This window comes from Cryptosporidium andersoni (assembly GCF_001865355.1).
Source record: "Cryptosporidium andersoni isolate 30847 chromosome Unknown contig_25, whole genome shotgun sequence".
Taxonomy (NCBI): Eukaryota; Apicomplexa; class Conoidasida; order Eucoccidiorida; family Cryptosporidiidae; genus Cryptosporidium; species Cryptosporidium andersoni.
This window is the reverse complement of record NW_027122911.1, coordinates 226,390-246,173: the sequence shown is the minus strand read 5'-3', so window position 1 is coordinate 246,173 and position 19,784 is coordinate 226,390. Positions and strand designations below refer to the sequence as shown.

General features: G+C 28.9%; 8 protein-coding genes across 8 annotated transcripts; 3 read left to right on the top strand and 5 right to left on the bottom strand.

The window, feature by feature from the left end:
• Positions 1-489: 489 nt before the first annotated feature.
• On the bottom strand, positions 490-2,314 carry cand_019050 (protein kinase domain-containing protein; the record flags this gene model as incomplete). Its single annotated transcript, XM_067212138.1, has 2 exons — positions 490-762; positions 836-2,314. 2 exons carry the CDS (start codon positions 2,312-2,314, stop codon positions 490-492), a joined length of 1,752 nt encoding a protein of 583 aa, XP_067066435.1.
• A 193-nt stretch (positions 2,315-2,507) lies between these two features.
• Positions 2,508-4,268, bottom strand: cand_019040 (uncharacterized protein; the record flags this gene model as incomplete). The annotated part of the gene is made up of 1 exon (XM_067212137.1): positions 2,508-4,268. One exon carries the CDS (start codon positions 4,266-4,268, stop codon positions 2,508-2,510), a length of 1,761 nt encoding a protein of 586 aa, XP_067066434.1.
• A 470-nt stretch (positions 4,269-4,738) lies between these two features.
• On the bottom strand, positions 4,739-6,877 carry cand_019030 (uncharacterized protein; the record flags this gene model as incomplete). The annotated part of the gene is made up of 1 exon (XM_067212136.1): positions 4,739-6,877. The coding sequence occupies one exon, from the start codon at positions 6,875-6,877 to the stop codon at positions 4,739-4,741; it is 2,139 nt and encodes a 712-aa protein (XP_067066433.1).
• Positions 6,878-7,053: 176 nt separating this feature from the next.
• Positions 7,054-11,022, bottom strand: cand_019020 (uncharacterized protein; the record flags this gene model as incomplete). Its single annotated transcript, XM_067212135.1, has 1 exon — positions 7,054-11,022. The coding sequence occupies one exon, from the start codon at positions 11,020-11,022 to the stop codon at positions 7,054-7,056; it is 3,969 nt and encodes a 1,322-aa protein (XP_067066432.1).
• A 633-nt stretch (positions 11,023-11,655) lies between these two features.
• cand_019010 (uncharacterized protein) lies at positions 11,656-13,872 on the top strand (the record flags this gene model as incomplete). The annotated part of the gene is made up of 1 exon (XM_067212134.1): positions 11,656-13,872. The coding sequence occupies one exon, from the start codon at positions 11,656-11,658 to the stop codon at positions 13,870-13,872; it is 2,217 nt and encodes a 738-aa protein (XP_067066431.1).
• Positions 13,873-14,307: 435 nt separating this feature from the next.
• Positions 14,308-16,773, top strand: cand_019000 (uncharacterized protein; the record flags this gene model as incomplete). The annotated part of the gene is made up of 1 exon (XM_067212133.1): positions 14,308-16,773. One exon carries the CDS (start codon positions 14,308-14,310, stop codon positions 16,771-16,773), a length of 2,466 nt encoding a protein of 821 aa, XP_067066430.1.
• An 82-nt stretch (positions 16,774-16,855) lies between these two features.
• Positions 16,856-17,974, bottom strand: cand_018990 (uncharacterized protein; the record flags this gene model as incomplete). Its single annotated transcript, XM_067212132.1, has 1 exon — positions 16,856-17,974. The coding sequence occupies one exon, from the start codon at positions 17,972-17,974 to the stop codon at positions 16,856-16,858; it is 1,119 nt and encodes a 372-aa protein (XP_067066429.1).
• Positions 17,975-18,183: 209 nt separating this feature from the next.
• cand_018980 (zinc C3HC4 type domain-containing protein) lies at positions 18,184-19,698 on the top strand (the record flags this gene model as incomplete). Its single annotated transcript, XM_067212131.1, has 1 exon — positions 18,184-19,698. One exon carries the CDS (start codon positions 18,184-18,186, stop codon positions 19,696-19,698), a length of 1,515 nt encoding a protein of 504 aa, XP_067066428.1.
• Between the last annotated feature and the right edge of the window lie 86 nt (positions 19,699-19,784).

Genomic DNA, 19,784 nt, shown 5'->3' with positions numbered 1-19,784 from the left:
CTAAGTCTTACGACAATAATTTGTAATGTAGCTTTACTATCACTAATGGTGTATATACAGTTAAGATTTTAAGTTTTACATAACTCTATACACATGCTATTCACTTTTATTGTTTTGAATACTTAAAACACTTTATATTATATTAAGCTAAAATTCTATTTACTGATAGCTGATCTTGAAAATAAGTTGGTAACCGCAATAACTTATTTGAACTTGTACATTCTACGATATGTTAGTTTAGTCTATATGGTTAAATTCCTTCTATTAGTGTACAAGACAAGGTGGACTCAAGTTCTTATAAGTATTCATAATTTCGGTATCCATAGTATGTATATGTAAAACCTAGTGTACTTTTGTGTACATATATACAATTCATTGCCTTAATACTAATCTTTAATATTCTATAGCATATATTATTCATGAATTATCTAGAGTAAATTGAAATATTCTCTTTATATAGATTGAGAAACTTGAAATTTAATATTTATATTATCGGTATAAATTCCCATCTAAATTTGAAGATCTATTAATCATATAATAGTTTTTGTAGTTAATACTATTATTTGGAGTTCGATTTATTAGTGGAGGTTGACTCACATATCTATTAGGTAGATTTTTTACATCTAAAACAGGAGATATTTTTGGATATATTAAAGTTGGGGACATTCCTAATCTAACTGTTTCTGTAGTTGGTATCTCTTTAAAGTTTTGTACCTTCTTATATTCAATATCTTTATGTAAATTTGATACTTGATGATATCTCTGTATTTCTTGCTTTATTTGTATTATAAAAATTATCATAATATATTGGAGTCTCAGAAACCATTCGACTAACTTGTCTATTTTTAGGTGTTACTGAATTTTTAGAAGTATTCTTAGGGGTAGGTACTGCCACTATTGGTAAAGCTGGCGAAGAAATATCGTGGATCCTTGTATATTGATTGTTTCCTAGTTTAGAATTAGAAATATCTCGATAATTCTGTGAATTTTTTGGATAAATTCTTTGTGAAATGTAATTACCTTGGTAATTTCGCAAGTTAAATAATATTTTTTGGTCTATGGACATGGTGGAATTCCTCACTTCATAACTTGAATTCTTCAAATATGGATGATTTAAAGCCTCTGCTGCAGAAGCTCTTTCACTTGGATAATATCTTAATAGCCAACAACAAAGATCCCAAGCATCATGTGATACATTACTTGGTTTTGGGATATAATGTAAATCTCTTATTGAATTCAACATAATTGTTGTCATGCAACTATTATTGTGATCATCCCCTACATGAGATTGTGGAAATGGAACTTTGCCAACTAATAATTCATATAATACAATACCAATACTCCAACAATCCACTTTTGAAGTTTGACACTGACCTTTAAGAATTTCTGGTGCCATATAACAAAATGTGCCAGCAATAGAAGAACAACTTTTATTTAAATCTCCACACCATCCAAAATCTCCTATCTTCACAATATTATCTGAAGTTAATAAAATATTCTCAGGCTTTATATCTCTATGAATTATATTTCTGCTATGTAAATAATTTATACCTTTTAGCAGTTGAGTAATATAGTGAATTATTTCACTTGTAGAAAGTAATTGGCACTCCTCATCCAATTCTTTAGTTAAATATTCTCCATATCTTATTCTATTTGGTGATTTATATGAACTACTTTTAAAGCTCTTTCTTTTATATTTATTATAGTGAATAATATTAAATAAATTTGTTTCAACAAATTCTAGAATAAGAAAAATATATCTATCTTTCTCATAATGTCTATATAGCTTTACAATATTTGAGTGACAGCACCTAGACTGTAAATCTACTTCTCTTTTGAGTTGGTTACCAAGTCCTCTACATGTAAAGTGTTCTATACTCATTACCTTCAGTGCATATATTTGACCACTTCTTCTACTTCTTATCTTAAATACACTTGAATAAGCTCCACGTCCTAATACTCCACTTGTTCCATCATAAATTTCATAGTACCTAATGAGATCTTCTGGAACTGAGTATATATTTGCTAAATGAGGTCCAGGGTCTCCATAAAAAGTGTTAGATGTAATATGCTTCCAATTATATTCTCTTACTTCCTTATAATTATTATTTATATCGATTGACTTTATAGGTTTACTGGCTATACCATTCTTCACTTGACAATATATATTTGAGTTTGGATCTATTCTAGATGCTCTCTCATAATTTCTAGGAGTTTCCAGATTATAATTCATTCCACCATTTTGACATCTATATGCAAAGTTACCTTGATCATAGCTGTATACATAATGCGTCCTATTATTTTCTCTTTGCATATTAAGAAGTGACAATAAAACACATGCTAGTAGTAAATACCCTAGTGGGGCTCTGACAGAAAATTATTTGGCGGTAACCAAGGTATATTTTATTTTATTTGGAGATATCTGAGAATCAAGGTTTAGTGTTATTTTGATTTTTGTTACAATATATTAAAGTTCTAACAATTTTGAAGATAATTTTTTAGTTTTTTTATGGTCTAGCTGAAAATGTACGGAAATGTGAAAATACTTGATTCCGGACTTCAGTATCCAAAAAATTTGGACTATTTTCTTGTATATTAGATTCATTACAGATCTCAGTTTTTGTATTTGTATTTGCTTGTATTGTACTTTTCAAAAATTGTAATTCCGCTCTAAGCTGTTTAATCTCTTGTTTTAACATATCTTGTGAAATATTTTGACCTATATTATTATAAAATCTATTTCTAGATGTATCTATTGAATTCCATGAGTGAGTGGTAGATGGTGTAGAATTATATGAAGCACTATTTGAATAATTTTCACTATTTGAGAGGTTTTGAGGAGCAGGTATGCAATATATAAGGTTAGATGGAGAAAATTTGGTCATATTATTAACATTTCGTTTCATAAAACCAAAATAATTTGTATTACGTAACAAGCATGTCTGAAATATTTTGGTATTGTGTGGTGTTATATTTGGTGATGTTAGTAAAATAGGTGTTTGTAATATTAATTCAGACTTTTTAGTATTGACTACTGAATTAATCATACTGCATAATCTTTCATATATCATATATAAGGTTATATTTGTAGCTTGGACCCTTGGTGGATATGTTAAATAGTTTGAATTTCTATATATCATAAATGATCTAATAAATGAATGAAAACAATAAGAAAATAATCCTCTATGGATAATTGATAGATTAAATCCATTTGGAGAACACAATGTCATTTCTTGAGCAGTTTGTGATGATCTACAAGCAGCAAAAATGACAACTGTCAAGATCTGATTGATTTTATATGTCATTCTATCTTGAATATTTTCTTGTATAATCTGAGGTTGTATATATTTGATATTCTCATGACCTTTTTGATTAGTATTAATTTGATTATTAGAAACCTCAACTGGATTGTGATGTTTTTCATGTATATTTCTACCCATGACATGAAAATGTGGATTTACCTGTAAAGAATTATAGCTTGGATTTTTATTTGATATAAAATTCAAGACAGGGGAAGTAGAGATACGATGATGTGTTAATATTTTGTTTTTGTTACAATTTGAAGTAGTTTTATTATTTGCAGTATATTTTGAAAGAAAATAGTGACCAAAGTTACAATCAAGAAAGCAGGTAATAGATGCTGGTTGTTGAATATTAAGTGAAAGAATACATTCGAGTTCATCAAACAAAACTACTTCACCATCTTCTATATAAAAACAGGGTTTTTTATTATCTTCTCCAAAATTCATAAAATTGTCACTTTCAATATTCTCAGTATGAAAGTTTTCATCCAAATTTTTAGCTGCAGATAAGGTTACAAAAGTAGTATACCCAGAGTATACAAATGCCAATTCACTAGCGTAATATAAATTATTTGAGAATTTACCTTGTATATTAGTATTTGAATATATATAAGAATCATATATATAAGGTAATTCGTTCCCTGATGCTAACCATTGAAATGCTTCTAAAAATGAGTTTCTTGTCAGAGTATTAATGTGGATAACAACTCCTTCAATTTGATTTAATATTGAATATGCAAAGTTCCCATAAATTCTTTCTGATGTACTTGTTTGTAATATTCTGATTTCTTTAAAACCATATACCCTTGATAAGATAAGTGCATATTCTAGTATATCATTAGTACAACCTTTTAAGTTTTTCACTTCTCCTGAAATTAGTAATGCTCTTTTATGAATTTTAGTACTACAAATTGTTTGATTACTTTTTGATCTATAAAAATTTGGAATTTGAGGATAGCACCACATAAAATAAGTTTAATCAATAATCTGGTAATATACTTGATACTTTAAACTTTCTAATATAAGTCTCTATTAATATTCTTTTATTATAATGAAATAACAACTTTTATTATGAGATAAGAATAATATTCAAAATATGTGATTTGCCTTATTTTCAAATTTATTTTTGAATACAAGTAGCCTTTCCCTCCAAGCTCTTTATTGCACCCCCCTTTGTCATTTAATAAGAGCTTATATATATTTCTATATTTTCTGGAATTTTGGATACTAGCAGCGGTTATTTCCATATACTAAAAAGGTATCTAAGTATGAACATATTAAACTTTTATACAGGGAATATAGACAAAATAAATAAGATATGATATTCAGTAGACATGCAATTACCTGCAAAAAAAGATGCACTTTTGCATCTTATTATTAGATACGAAAACTAATAAAAATTTCTTATAATTATTTTAAGCTATTAAAAAAACTAATTAAGAATTAAGATATCTTTTATGATTACATAATAAACACTTTGATTGGTGATCAGACCAGTTAATACATAATTTAGTCAAATCGTTTACATAAGTGTGAAACTTTGCATCACTACTATTCATAGTTATTTCTTGTGAAAATGACTCAAAAGCTATTTGTATTAGCTGAAGAACAGAAAAGTAGTCAGTATAATCAGCTAATCCATTCATACCATATTCTCGTTGTAATCTTCTCTTTATTGACTCTTTATACTGACACTTCTTTTTTGGTATGTCACTCTTTACATCTACTACTGTATTATAAAATATATCCTGTTTTGAACAGTTTTCATGGGTTTCTTTATTGTTTTTTCTAATTGTACAATTTTCCTTTCTATAAGCTTTTAAAGTGGATATATTTGTTAACTGCTTTTCGAATTGACCTTGACTTTCTGTGGAATTAGGATGATCTCTTAAAACTGTAAAATTATCTTCTCCATCTCCCATGTATCTATAGAGCTGGTCTGCTGATTCACTGTCCAACCATAATTGTAATAAATATCTCCTTGCATAAATAAGCTTCTTTATCAGCTGATTAGTTATCCAGATATCTGCTGTAAGCACATTCACATTAATAAGTGGTTTACTTTCCAAACTTTTTAGTTGCCTTAACGAATTTGCAGCAACGGGTAGTGGGGTAAAGCTCCCAAATTTTGCAAGTAATCCTGGTATTATACAAGTTTGATTGTCACCATAACAATTGGAACAATAGTAAAAACCAGTGAAGCAGCAAAAATGAAGTTTTTCTAGATCTAACTTAAAGCGACATTTTTTGTCACAACATTTATAATCTTGAAGATTTAAGACTGAGGCCTCTTCAGTTTTATCAAGTGGAATTGTGTAGTATCGAAGATACCATTCTTTATTATCCGGTATATAACTTATGGGGACTAGCTTAATTAAATTAGGTGATTCACAAATTTTAGTTCCACTGTTGATGTGATTTAAATTATTATCAAAAATTGGTGATTGATTAATACTTTGTTGATCTGGTTCCTCTTCAGAAACATAAGGAGTTCTTTTATTTCTAATAGTAGAATACCTTTTAGGTGTTACTAATTGAGGTAGTACAATAGATTTATATCTATTTGTTGGAGAGTTAAAATTCCAATTTTCAGACTTATTTGATTTTTGAAGAAACCCTATATCTAATTCTGAAGGAAGATATAGAAGTGGTTGCCACAAATTTTCTAATAATTCTTCTAATTCCTTTACTTTAGTTTCATTATCACTATCATCCTTATTAATACTACATGGATCAGAATTGAAGCTGTATGAGAAGTATGAATGTCTTTCACTTTGGTAATCTTCATGGATTTTTTCCAAGTTTTCATTTTTAATTCCACTATGATTAACTACCGTAGTTCCTGAGTACTCCTCTTCAGGAGACTTGTCATATTGTTCATTATCAAAAGAATTTTTTAAAATTAAATTTTCTTCTGATCTAAGCAAATGAAGTAGAGAAGGAGTTAAACTAACTAAACCAGGATCTAATGAATGTTTTGCTAAGTTTGAATAATCTTTCATTGGTGCATCTATTCCATTACTACCATATGAATTCCACCTTAAAGATAATTTTGCAAAGTAAGTTAGCCAGCAGTTCGGTATATGAAGTGTTTTTAAATTTAGATTTATTTCAAAAAAATGAGCTATTTGAGTAAATTGTTTGAGCAAGTGGGGGTATCTTAATATGCTAGATTGATGAAAGTACTTTGCAACTCTTTGGTGCCAAAATGTTGTTGGACTTTGTAAGGAATCAAGAAAAGTTGAGAATACTTTGTTCATCACAAGAAAAGCTAAAAAGCACATGTCATCCACTTCTTTTAAGTCTTCAATTTCGGGAAATATCTTTACAAAATGGAACATTGAACTTCTATTTTCTTTGTAACTATTTTTTATCAAAATACCATGGACTGAACAAATCCTTATAACTTCTATTATATCCCTAAAATGAGAAAAATTTCTTGGTATTCCCTTATTCAGGGCTAGATTTGTAATGCATGACTCTAAGCTTTTGATATAGTGTATGCTTAGTTTCAGTATTTCAGCATTTTTCTCATCAAAATACCCATGGAACTCTGCTAATAATATATCACCCATTATTATTAGTGATTAATCAAGAATATTAATTTTCAAATACTATATCTTTCGGAACTTTCTAATAATAAAGTCATCTATAAATTTGCTACTTATCTGCAACTTTTGTATTAGTATTTTTAATTTCATTGGGCGCTTGAACTTTATTGAAATGTGAGATGTTTCGGATTAGTGCAATTTTAGCCAAATGTAATAGAACTATATTCAGTAGTATCCATCAAGTGAAGAGTATTTGAAATTGGTAGTTTGACGTAGCTAAGTATTTGAACTAACCAATATGGAATACCATGTGGTGTGTTTATAGCCTTTATACACAAATTTGTAGTATTGTTAGATTGATCATTGCTCAATAAATTCATAACTGCTAACCATGATTTAGCTGGTATAAAACCACTACATACTGCTTGTGTTGTTCTATTGCTTCCAATTAACATCTGCTTCGGAGTTTTTACTATTGCAAGCAATCTTTCTTGTTCTGTGCTAATCTCAAAAATACACTGGCCCATAATTATGTCTATAGATATATCTTTAAAATACTTAGGTAAGGTTATAGATGTTTTTAACTGTATATCAGCACCTCTAGGTGGTAGAATTAGACGTATCCTTTGTATTTGTATTGAATCCACTGAAAATAAATCTAATGAAGATCTTTCTGGTACAAATTTACTTGGATCAATAGTTATATTGATTTCATTTTTATTGGTACATTCTGGGAGATTTTTGGTTATTGAAATACTCATATTTGATAAATTCCAAACTCCTAATGATGTCTCAACTTTTAAGGACAATAAAGTATTTATTTCAATACTTTTAATAGGTTTTTTCAATAAAACTGAAGGAAGTCCAAATATTGTATTCACAAAATTTGTCCACTGACCTGATTTATCTATTAATTTTATACTTGTAGCTTTAATATCAAGATGCAAGTTTATTACTTTTGTTGCTGGCCATTCTATTAAGTTCTTTTTGGAATTTGATGAAGGCTCTGAAAGCTGAATTTTAAACTTTTCTGAAAATTTGTTTGTATTACTAAATTCAATGAATTTCTCACCTGTTTCTTTTATTGATATTTGAATATTATATGACAGTGAAAGGACATTTATGAATATGTTTTCTGAGATAATATTAGGAATTGATAAGTCAAATGTACTCTCGAAAGGTATTTCTAGATCATTTTCTCTTTTATTCATATATATATAAAATTCTGCATTCTGTATTTTAAAGTCCAAGTTTGAATGACTATTCAGTTTACTAACTGATCTTGTCTCATTCTGCAACTTTGGAAATAAAATTGTTCTAATACTACATAAAACATTATCCAAGGCTTGATTTTTGTCTTTAGAAAGTATGTTACTAAGTTTACTTTTTAAATTAAATATTGATGAATTTTTGATAGTACTTTCAAATGGAATATTCAAGATTTGGCCATTCAATAAATGACTGATCCAATTCTTATATTCAGTAATATTCGATCTATCAATACTAAAATCCATCTTTTTACTTAACCACATTTCTACTTCTCTTTCACCAATAAAATTTGGGTAATTGAAATATTTCATACAATAATCGACAATGGAAGTACCAGTAACTAGTTTCACTGTTATATAGTCATTTTTATTTATATCCTTCTTTGAATCTACTATTAATGAGATCAAAAGATTTTCAATATCTCGACTAATATTCTCACTGTTTACTTCTTTTTTCGGTTTTAACACACCCCATATTGGTAAATTTTCTTTGCCTCCTAAAGAAAATCTGTTTGCACCAATAAAACCTATGACATTCTGTTTATAAGATATATGTATTCCTAGAGGTCCAACATCAATTTCATCTATACTAATTGGTTTCATTATGTCACTTTTTATAATTACTTTTATTAACCAGCTATCGTTAAAACCTTCTCCCAATATTTGTATATCGCTAATTTTAATGATATCTGCTAAACTACCAACTTCATCATGACTTGCTATCTTTACCTCCGAATCTTCATGATAATATTCATCGAGTTTGTAGTAATCTTTATCTAAATCTTTACTATTATTGAATGGTACTTTAACAAGTCGACGTGGTAGTTTCAAGTCATTTATATCTAAATTTCCAAATATTGTCAAGATATCAAAACTTAGCAATGGAGTCAAAAGCCATATATTTCTTGACTGAAGTAGAGTTCTTAACAATTTATTTAACCAAAGTATCTTTATTTCACTTTCAATATTCTCTGTACTAACACTAATAATAATATTTAATTCTTGAAACTGTATGCATGGTTCTATTTCCACTTCCTGTAAGTTTTTTGCTTCTTTATTCTTATTAGTACATTTCTTTATATCTTTTCTCTCTTTAGGTACATTTACATGGGTATAATTATCAAGTTTTTGTTCTAAGAACCTTTCTAATCTGCCTTCATGATCCAACTTTAAGCTTTTAGCTACAGATTGTTCAGTAAAGTTTGACAAAAGCAATATATTAGCACTTTGACTTAGTTGGTTGATTTCTGTAGTTTCTGAGTTATCTAGTTTAATGAATATTGTACCGAATTTGTAATTCTCTTCATCTTGAATTTCAGATATTAACATCAAGTTATTTAACCTGAATAGTAGAGCATCGCCTACTGGATTCAGATACTTAATTTGAATTTTTCCAGTAATAGTTGGTAGATTCACATCTTTGATTAATTTTACTTGTTTCAATTTGATTATTTTGATTATCTTATCAATAGAATTATTTAGATCTCCAGATAACTCACTAATTCCAGGATGAATCATAGCTAATACTTTGTTAAGCTCAATCATTACTTCAACTTTTTTAATTACAATATCCATTGCCTCATTATCTGCACTATGTCCCTTTATCCTAATGTATTTTGTAGGTGAATTTGGTTCACCTATAATTATATTTTTTAATATCTCCTTCAGCTTTTTATTTATAGTTTTAGATAGCTTGATAGACCAACTGCTAAAATTGTATCCTGGATTTATTTTCACGTTGTGCCAAGTAGTATATCCAATTATAAAATTATCCAGGAAAATTTTGAATCTCATATTTCCAATATTTTCCATTTTAACTGAAGGAAGTCGAATATATTCAATATTGTCTGAATTATTTAGTTGACTGGTTATAGCTAGGGTATCCGCTTCATCTTCAGGTCTTGTAGTTGGTATTCTATTGATAGAATTATTCATTGAAATTGAGGGTACATTAAACTCTATACTAAAATCCATGCTTATTTCATCATTTAAATTTCTCAATCGTGGACTAGTTATTAGTAAACCCTTAGGGAATATTGAACTTAATATTGATAGTTTTGACAATGATTCTTTTTTAAATTCATTACCCGGTGATTTTATTAAGAACCTGCCTAAAGTTTTATTAATTCTTAAGTTAGGAAATGTAATTTTGAAGATTTCTATAGTCATTAAACCTTCTCCATATAAAGTTAAGTATTTGTCACTTCTCTGTTCAACTAAATTCTTATGAATATTAGGATGTAAATCACTGAACAAACTCCCAATTGATTCCAAATTTGTCAAGGTAAATTTCCCTTTTGTTAGCATTTGATTATTTTCAGTAATCAGTACTTTTGATATAAACAGTTCTCCAAGCTCTTGAGTATGATGGATATTATCAGAAGTACTATATTTAACAGTCAATAAGGACTGTTTTAATTTTACTGGAATATTCGAAATTTTATCAATCCTTATTAATGTACTAATATCAAAGAAAGGTTTATTGTTATAGTTACTCATCTGGTTAATATTTATTTCCAAAATTTCCATCTCAGATATTCCAATATAATATTCTGCATATGGCAACACCAATAGTAAAATTATTATACCAAATATAGCTATTGATAGGAAAAAAAAACCAAAAAACAAAATAAAACCTTTAGAACTGCATCTTAATATCTTCATTCTTTTAGGCTTATTATTCAAATTACTATTTTTTATTGTTTCCTTATTCTCTTTTATTTCCTCTTGAGATAATGTGATATTTGAGATATTTGTCATTCGATTATCTAAAATAAAGTTTTCATTATAGATATTATCACTATTCTTATATTCATTTTTTAGTGAAGAATTAGTATTTATATTACCTTCTGCATCCATGAGCACCTTTTCTACTTTCTTCTGATTAGTTTCCATGCTCATGTTCTACAAAATTCATACTTACTTTCTTCTATAATACTATTGAACTGAGGAAAAAGTTCAGATTAAAATAGTAAAAGTTAAAAAACTGTATTGTCTGTACATGTATACATGTACGTATATATTCTTTGCATGCATGCATAAATTAATTTTTATCGGCTCGTAGCTAAATTAAGGATTATGATATTTCTGGAATTTAGATTGAATCTTAATTACTAAAAAAAACTATAAATTCCAGCAAATAATATTTAATTAGCACTAAATTAATTTCAGTTCTTTACCTAGTAAAGTTAGGTTTTACATCATTTCAATATAGTCGATACCTATACAAAGGGCGGTCTCATTGAGCCGCAAAAATAATGCTGAAAAACCATGAAGTGCATCAGGTGCAATTATATAACTTTATAAATGTAGAAGTATAGCTTCATTAACAGAATTGAAAATAAAAAGCTTTATATTTAGACTTTGAAGCAATATATAAGCAGTTTTAGCTCTGAAACTTCATATAAAAACTCATTTAAATTTGACTTAATTTTCGATATATATTTAGAAACATTATATAGATTTTCGAGATACTGTGAACTAAATTGCAATATAAATTGGATTTTGTTGTATTGATTGCATTTTAAACCATTAATGGAAAAGAAAACACATAAAGAAAATGATGAACAGAAGGAGGCTAGTACTGAGATATTGGATTCAGTTTTATCTTCCTTTTCTACAAGATCAGTTGCATCAACAAGATATTTTGATGCACAGTCATGGGAAGAACGAAGAGATATAATAGCACTGAGAATCCCATCACCAGCCAGTGAATTATATATTGATGGTGAATTTAGCCCAAGTACTCAGATAAGTTCACCCGTAAGTTATGTTGATATTAGAACTCCACAGAAGGTAGATTCTACAGCTTGTTGTAGCAAAAGTATTGATGGAATACATCAAAAGGAAATTGTGGAAACTTCTGAGGATAACAACACACATTCAGTATTCTCAACTAGATTAGTATATTTATTGATATCAGTAGCTACTGCATTTGTATTGGTAATGGGAATATTAGGGACTTTATTCTTCTTTGCAACATTACCATATATTAATAGTAGTTTTTTAGAAAATTTGGATATTCAATTGGAAGGTATGATTATTAAAGTAGTTCCTGAAGAGGGATTCCAAAAAGCAGAGACCAGTGAAATAGTATCTATAACTATGCCACCACTAAAGGAAAATACTTTTGAAAATACAAACGTACGTCTATTACTAGAAGGTGCAAATATTGAGTGGAATTCTCTAGTTGCTGCTGTAATAACCAAACCACAATCATTGGAAATATCACAAGCTAGTCAAATAAAAGCAATTATTGAGACAAAATCAAATGATACCCATATTGCAGGTTTAAGTGGTATAATCCATGATATATTAAGCCAAGGATATGCTAAATTGACCTTGAATGCGTTTATTCATCGTTCATCTTATTTTTTATATTCCAATAGTATAGATCCAGTCTCTAAAGAATTATTTTTATCAATGTCTCTTCGTCAATTAATTACCAATATCCAATTGACTGATTTAATTCTGGAGAAAGATATAAATAGTGATAATACCACTTTAACATTCATGTCTAATGCATCTTATGATTATAAGGGAATAGTTATGATTAACACCTTAGGAAAAATCTTCTGTGGAATTTCTCATGATGGTAATTATTTGGGAGTAGTTAGAATTGAAGATTCTTCACTTATTCCTGGAGAAAAGACAAATCTAAAGATATTTGGTACTTTAAATACTCAGAATTTTATAAATGATGCTATATTAGTAAGTAGTATGAAACCATCCTTAGACTTTGGAGTAAATAAAACTCCTTCAAGATCAGTAAAATTTTTGAATTTACATGTAGAAGGAGTTGGAAGTTCATCTATTATAATGGACTCTCCGATTAGACTTACAAGGTCAAATGTGAATCTTGCTATACTTCCTCCACAACCACTAAGGCAAGTACCAAATCCAATAGTCGTAATAGAATCAATAGCTATAACAGGAAATAATACTGTAACTATAAAAGGAGTATTACGTACAACATTCTATGGATATTTAAGTAACAGTAATCAAACTCCTAATATTGAACATGCTCTAATTCAAGGCCTTTTGCATAATAATAATAAGGTATTTGGACAGTTTACAATTGTTACAGCTAATTCAGATGATAATGATATTCAAGATATCAAACTACAAATGATTGATTTTGCAACAGTATCATCATCTATTCCAGCAACATCATCAGAAAATATAAATTCTGATTCTAATGGGCAAGAAGAAATAGCAAATGATGGAGTTCCATATCATGCCATCACAATTTCACCTTATATTGATTATATAGATATTGATGTAGTAGTTAAATTTTCTGGTTTAAAACAATTAGATATTACTGATATTTTCAGTGACAAACAGAATAATAATTTAGATGTTACTGATATTAATATTTATACTAGTTGGAATTTCCTGTCACAAAAACAAAAAGATCAATATTTTATGGATAAGGCCAATATTAGTTTTGAAATTTTTACTTTTGTACCGGTACTTATGGAATATCAAATTGTGGGAAGTAGTATTCAAGCTGTTATTTCTCTACATTTACAGTATTCGGATGGAATTCAAAACTCTAGTCATATATCTTATAGTGGTCCATTAACTATATATTGGATATGCAATAGTATACATGGTACTGATTTTGTTTTGGATAACGTTGATGTAACTGAGGAAGCTACAAAATATTTGCTAGCTTCAAATAAATTAATTCCAGATATTTGCACAATGGAAAATTCCAAGTTAATAGCTAAAATAACTAAGAAAGAATAATAATCTAGTACTTAACATTTGTAGTTTTATTAAAGATTAATATTTATCACACACAGAAGCAAAAATTACCCGTCATATAATTAGGGGTTAGAAAGTAAATATATCATTAATTTTTTAGGTTTTAGATTAGGATATATTAAAAAATAGCGCTCGTGACAGCATGACAGAAAATTTTGAGTACTTTATTAGTATAGTTTAAGAATAAATCTTATTGGTTTTTTTTTTAGTAGAATTTGGTGCGTATAAATCATTTTAATATAATTACTTGTAATATTAAATATTCCATAATTAATGATTTTTAGTAATAATCAATAGTCTGACTGTTACAGACTAATAAACTCTGTATTCTTTAATCTAATAAATAGGCGGCTTCTGAAGCTATTAGTGTGTAAATTCTCTTAATCATTTGATATTATTTACTGGATAGATGAAATTATGCGTAAGAAGAGATGCACTTTAAAGAACGGTAATAGTAAAAATATAATAAATGGAGTAGTGAAACAGAATAAATGCCTTGATATTAAAAAGTTATATTTAAGAAATGCACCTAAAAGGCCAGGATATCGACCAATCCCAGGAGTATCAGTGTACCCTCAAAACTTCAAATCTCCCAGAATAATTAAAGAGGGTACATATAAGGATAAAGCTTTGGATATATGTCATGATTCAATAAGTGAAGAACAATCTAGCTGTCGTTGTGGTGATGTTATAACATGTCCTGGAAGTCAGGAATTCCGCTGCAATAACTCAGACAAAAGTGACCATGTTGAAGAAAACTTTATAAGTTCTTGTAAACCAGTAGATTTTAGAGGTTTAAGAGGTTTATTATGGTCAAAAATAGACGTAAAGAAGGTTGAAATGTTTGAGAAAAGATTTACTGAACCTAATGCCTCGGGTACAATTCCACAAGATTTAAATGAAAACTTTGGGGCTCCAATATTTCTATCAAAGAATAATAATAATAATAATAATAAATTAGAAAGGAAGATTTCTAACTCTAATGAAAATAAAGATATAGACTTAGCATCAGTGATTGAGCTATGGAATGACTGCAATAATCGCTTAATTGAATTAGAGCCAGAATATACAATAAACAGAGATTTACAAAATTCTATTAAAGCTGAGTTAGATCATGGAATAAGGTTATTGGAGGCTCAATTACGTAAACTAGCAATGGCAGAACGACAGCTTATTCATTTACAACTAAATCAATTAAGCTCTCAGGTAGGGACTCCAAAGTATAATGCTGTACATAGAATGCTACATGATAATAATAAAAAAGTACTTAAATATGATATATCAAACATTTCGTGGTTTATGGGTTTAAATGCACTAGATATAGGTAATTATTGTCACAAAATAGCTGACTTAGAAGGAAAATTCATGTTTAATTCTCAATTTAACCAGGCTTCAATATATGAAGAGCTAGAAAGTGAAAATGAAGATTTAAATAAGAATTGGAATATAAATTATGATAACAAATTGGATAGATATGGCAAAGAATTGCTATCAAGACACTTGGGTAGAAGGTTAGCTGAAAAAGAAAGTGAACTATTATTACAAAGAAATACATTGACTAAACTTTCTAAATTAACGGAACTTTTACAGTACTCACCTCTAGCAAATTTCCCGTGTACAAAAGGAAATCGCTATATATTCTTAAATCCTGTGGATATTGGTAATACTTGTATTGTTTGGAATGCATTTGACTTTGTTGATTTCATACCTTGCGTATTGAAATTATACAAAGTGAATTTTGAAGTTAATATGGATTTATTATCTAAATCGATATTTGCAAAAAGTCTTTGTATTAATTCAAACTCATATAAGTTAAAGAGTCTTTTAGAAGAAGGCATGAATTTTTTAAGACTTATCAAATATATTTATAATAGAGGTATTCAAAGTTTTAGGTCTAGAATAACTCTTCCGAAAACATGCTTATATACTAAACAGAAATTCAGTAATTTAAGTTCTTCAATTAAAAGTGATTTTATATTAAAGAATAAATTTGTTCAAAATGCAATTGCAAGCATATCTTTATGTAGTAACATTTTTGAGTGGCACATACCTCTAAGTTCAGCGTCAATTATTGTGGAATCTCACCCTTATATTGAATACTATGATATAAGGTCATATGTTTCATCAATTGGGGTTATGGATGAATATACTGCTTTAATGTATATTAGATCACTTATTCGACTCTTGCACTTAATTAGCTTGGATGAAATGGAAAGTGACCAGTCTTTAGAATTTCAGGGGACATTTAATATTAAGCATTGCATTCTGCCAATTAAAGCTAGTCATATATATGTTAAGAAAGAAGAGTGTTGCATATCTATAGGCCCTTTGGATTCAATATTATTGATTTCATCTACTAACGAACAAATGATAGGAGATCTTGATACAGATTTTTCACAGCTGAGAGCAGAATGTTTACAATATAATAAGTGTTATCCTCAAGATTTATTTTTATCAGAAAGTTTACTAGAATATCATAATGGAGAAAATATCGTTTATTATTTACCAAATGAAATTATTATGCTAAATAAACGAAATTTAAATATTGGAGAAAACTTTGATTCATTACCTACATCTACAAACGTACCACCTATTTTATTTAGTCAAATGTATACAAATGAGCAAATTCATATATATATGACTGGTGTATTACTATATTACTGCTTAACTGGAAATTATTATAACAGGAATATAAAGGAAATTTTAGATTTATCTAATGTTTCACAGGATACAAAAGATTTACTCTTGGCTATGTTAGATTCAAATCGTTTTAGAAAGACAAGCCCTACTTTCGATACAATTCTAAATACTCCACTACTTTCACCTGAAAATCTAGTTGGAACATGTGGTGTACAGCTTTGCAATAATAGAATTTATTATTAGATTAAAAGTGCATGCATGTAAAAGTAGTCTTAGGTATGTCTCGTTTCATGATACACAACACCACTCATAGGGTACCAATTTGCTACTCATTACAGTATACCTGGGTTTTCTTGTTGAGATATTCTGGTTTCAAACTAACTCCATCAACAATATCAGTAATCATTTTGGATAGTTTAAGTTGCTTAAACGTCTTATGACATGTGTCAAACCTATATAAGTTTTGTATCATATATGGCTCTATGATTGGGGGGCAATAGGGTGAAATTTCAATTACACAATGCCAAACTTTGTTATATTTGTTGAATGTGTAGATACCACGAATTCCCTTATGATCATCATAGTGGAATAATATCACAAAGTGTGGTATATTAATAAGTTGTTCTGAATTTATTGATTCAGATACAAATCTTCGAACTCCCTTGTTATGTTCACCAGATAAGCTTATCCAGTTTAATGCAAGCATAATAATCCTCCGATTATTTCTATTAATTGTTGGAGTTATAGGTCGAACTGATCTTGGTGATCTACCTTGATTTATGGAATTATTTGATTTATTTAAAATAGAATTATCTTGTAGATGACAACAATCTATATCATTATAGATATAATCTTTAGGAGGCGACAAACTAGTGAAGTGCCTATAAGAGGGGTGAGTCACAATACTTCTATTTAAGTGGTCATTACAACATCTTTCATTAATTTCTCTGTTATTCCTGCAATTCATAATATTACTATAGTAATCATCCTCAAAATGATGACTATTATATGGATCTGAAGATAAAGGTCTGTAAGATAAGCTATGCTCTGGGTAGCTACTATGACCAGTTTTAAATTCCTTAGATATATTACAGCATGGAGAACTGTATTCTTTATCGTATCTTTCGTTAATACTATCAAAACCGCTACTTTGATTTACACTGGAGGTGGTACAACTCCCTGATATTAGCTTTTGGCATGAACACATTCTTCTCTGAGCTTGTAATTCACTATATAATTCATTATAATCAGACTTTGTGTGGTGATGATGATTAGTATATGAATCATAGTGACTACAGATATTGGGAAGCCTTGATTTACATCTTCTAGTCTCTGCTTCATGGTTTAAAGATGAATAACAGGAGCCCTTGATATTATTGTTATCCACACTTCTCCTTATATCCTCAAGCCTTTTGAAGTTGACCTCTGGTATTCCAACTGACATTTTATTCTATAAGGCTACCTATGATACTAATACTACTAGCTATAACATAATATTAATCTTGACTGAGTTATGCACATTTGCGAAAGTGTGGTGTCACATATTGACACGTGTGGATATTATTAAAACACTTTTTTGTAAATTATATCTACATTTGAGTCAGATTGTGATAGTTCTACTAATTAAATAATTTCTTTGTACTTTTACTGAGAATGTGGCGTTGGTGGTCTGATGAAGGCTGGACATACTATTCACTAGAGAATTCTGCCATAATAGAAAGATCATGGAGAAACAAAGAAATCAATATTATTATAAATATTGGAGGCATTCCATTTTTGCTTAACTTGCGTCATTTCTACCAGTTTAACTTCATAACTCAACGTCATAGAAGAATTAGTAGAGATATTTCATCTGCTGTCTGGTTTTGGACTGATAACAATGGTCAATTAAACCTCTATCAACCAAATGTTTCTGCTCAAATTGAAAGATACTACTTACATATCCAGTGGAATTTGGTAAAATCTAGTAGTATTCACAAAACTAATAAAGAAAATCAATCAATAATTAGTGACGACACTCATACTTTTGACAGTGCAGACAAATTGAAAGTAAATAATAGTTCTACAGTCAATTCAAATAGTAGTAATGAATATTTAGAGCTTGTATCCACAGAATCAGTCTCTAAAGAAAATGTTCAAGAAGAAAGGACCAACATGACTAGAGACTGTTCTACTGTTCAGAATTACCATATACAAGGAGGTGGGTGTATTGTCTGGGGTCATTATGATATTTACCCTATTGAATGCATACAAATTAACAGAATAACTGGCAAGGAAAGGAGAATATTTAGGAAGCACCTTAAAAATATCTCAGAAGATAATGAAAATCAATTAGATCAAAATGGAATTAAAAGAATTACAAATGAACCAGGTTTTTATTTAGAATGGCAATTTACAGATACTAAAATTGCTCGTATAAGTGATGCAATGTCACTTATTGTAGAAACTGGAGAATTTTACTGTGTTGGATATCCAACTTTATTTTCCAATGAAAAAATAATGGATTTAGTTTATCAATTACCTGATGATACTCTAATAGATGATGATTGTTGTTTATGTCTCCATCCTTTAATAGAAAACCGGATTAGACTTAAAAAATGCCATCACGTTTATCACAAAGATTGTTTCTTTGAAATGGTAAGACATTTAAAACAAAAAAATGTCTTGAACTGCCCCTTATGCATGTCTATTCAGGATTATGGTAAGGGAGCTTCACCTTATGGTAGAATGAGATATATTGTATACAAAGCTGGGAATATAGAAATTGAAACGTATCCAAGTACAAATGTTATTGAAATTGAATATTTCATCCCAAGTGGAATACAAAATGAACGTCATCCTAACCCTTCTAAGCCCTTCAGTGGTACGTACAAAATCGCTTATCTACCTTATGATAAAGATGGTATAATGGTCCTAAATGGACTAATCAAAGCATTTAAATTAGGGCATACATTTAAAGTTATATCAATACCTAATATTGGTGGGAATGTAAGCTCAAGACACCATAATGATCATATATGTACTGAAATAGTACAATGGAATTCAATACCACACAAGATATCAACATGTGGTGGTCCCACATTACAAGGATTCCCTGATCCTTATTATTTTAACTTAGTTATTGAAAAACTCGCAAGTGTTGGTATTGATTGCAATGCAGAGATGTAACTCTTATAGATCTAGAAATTAGTATAGAGATTAACGCAAAAGGCGCAAATGAATTCTTATATCTGAGAATACTGCAAACTAAACTA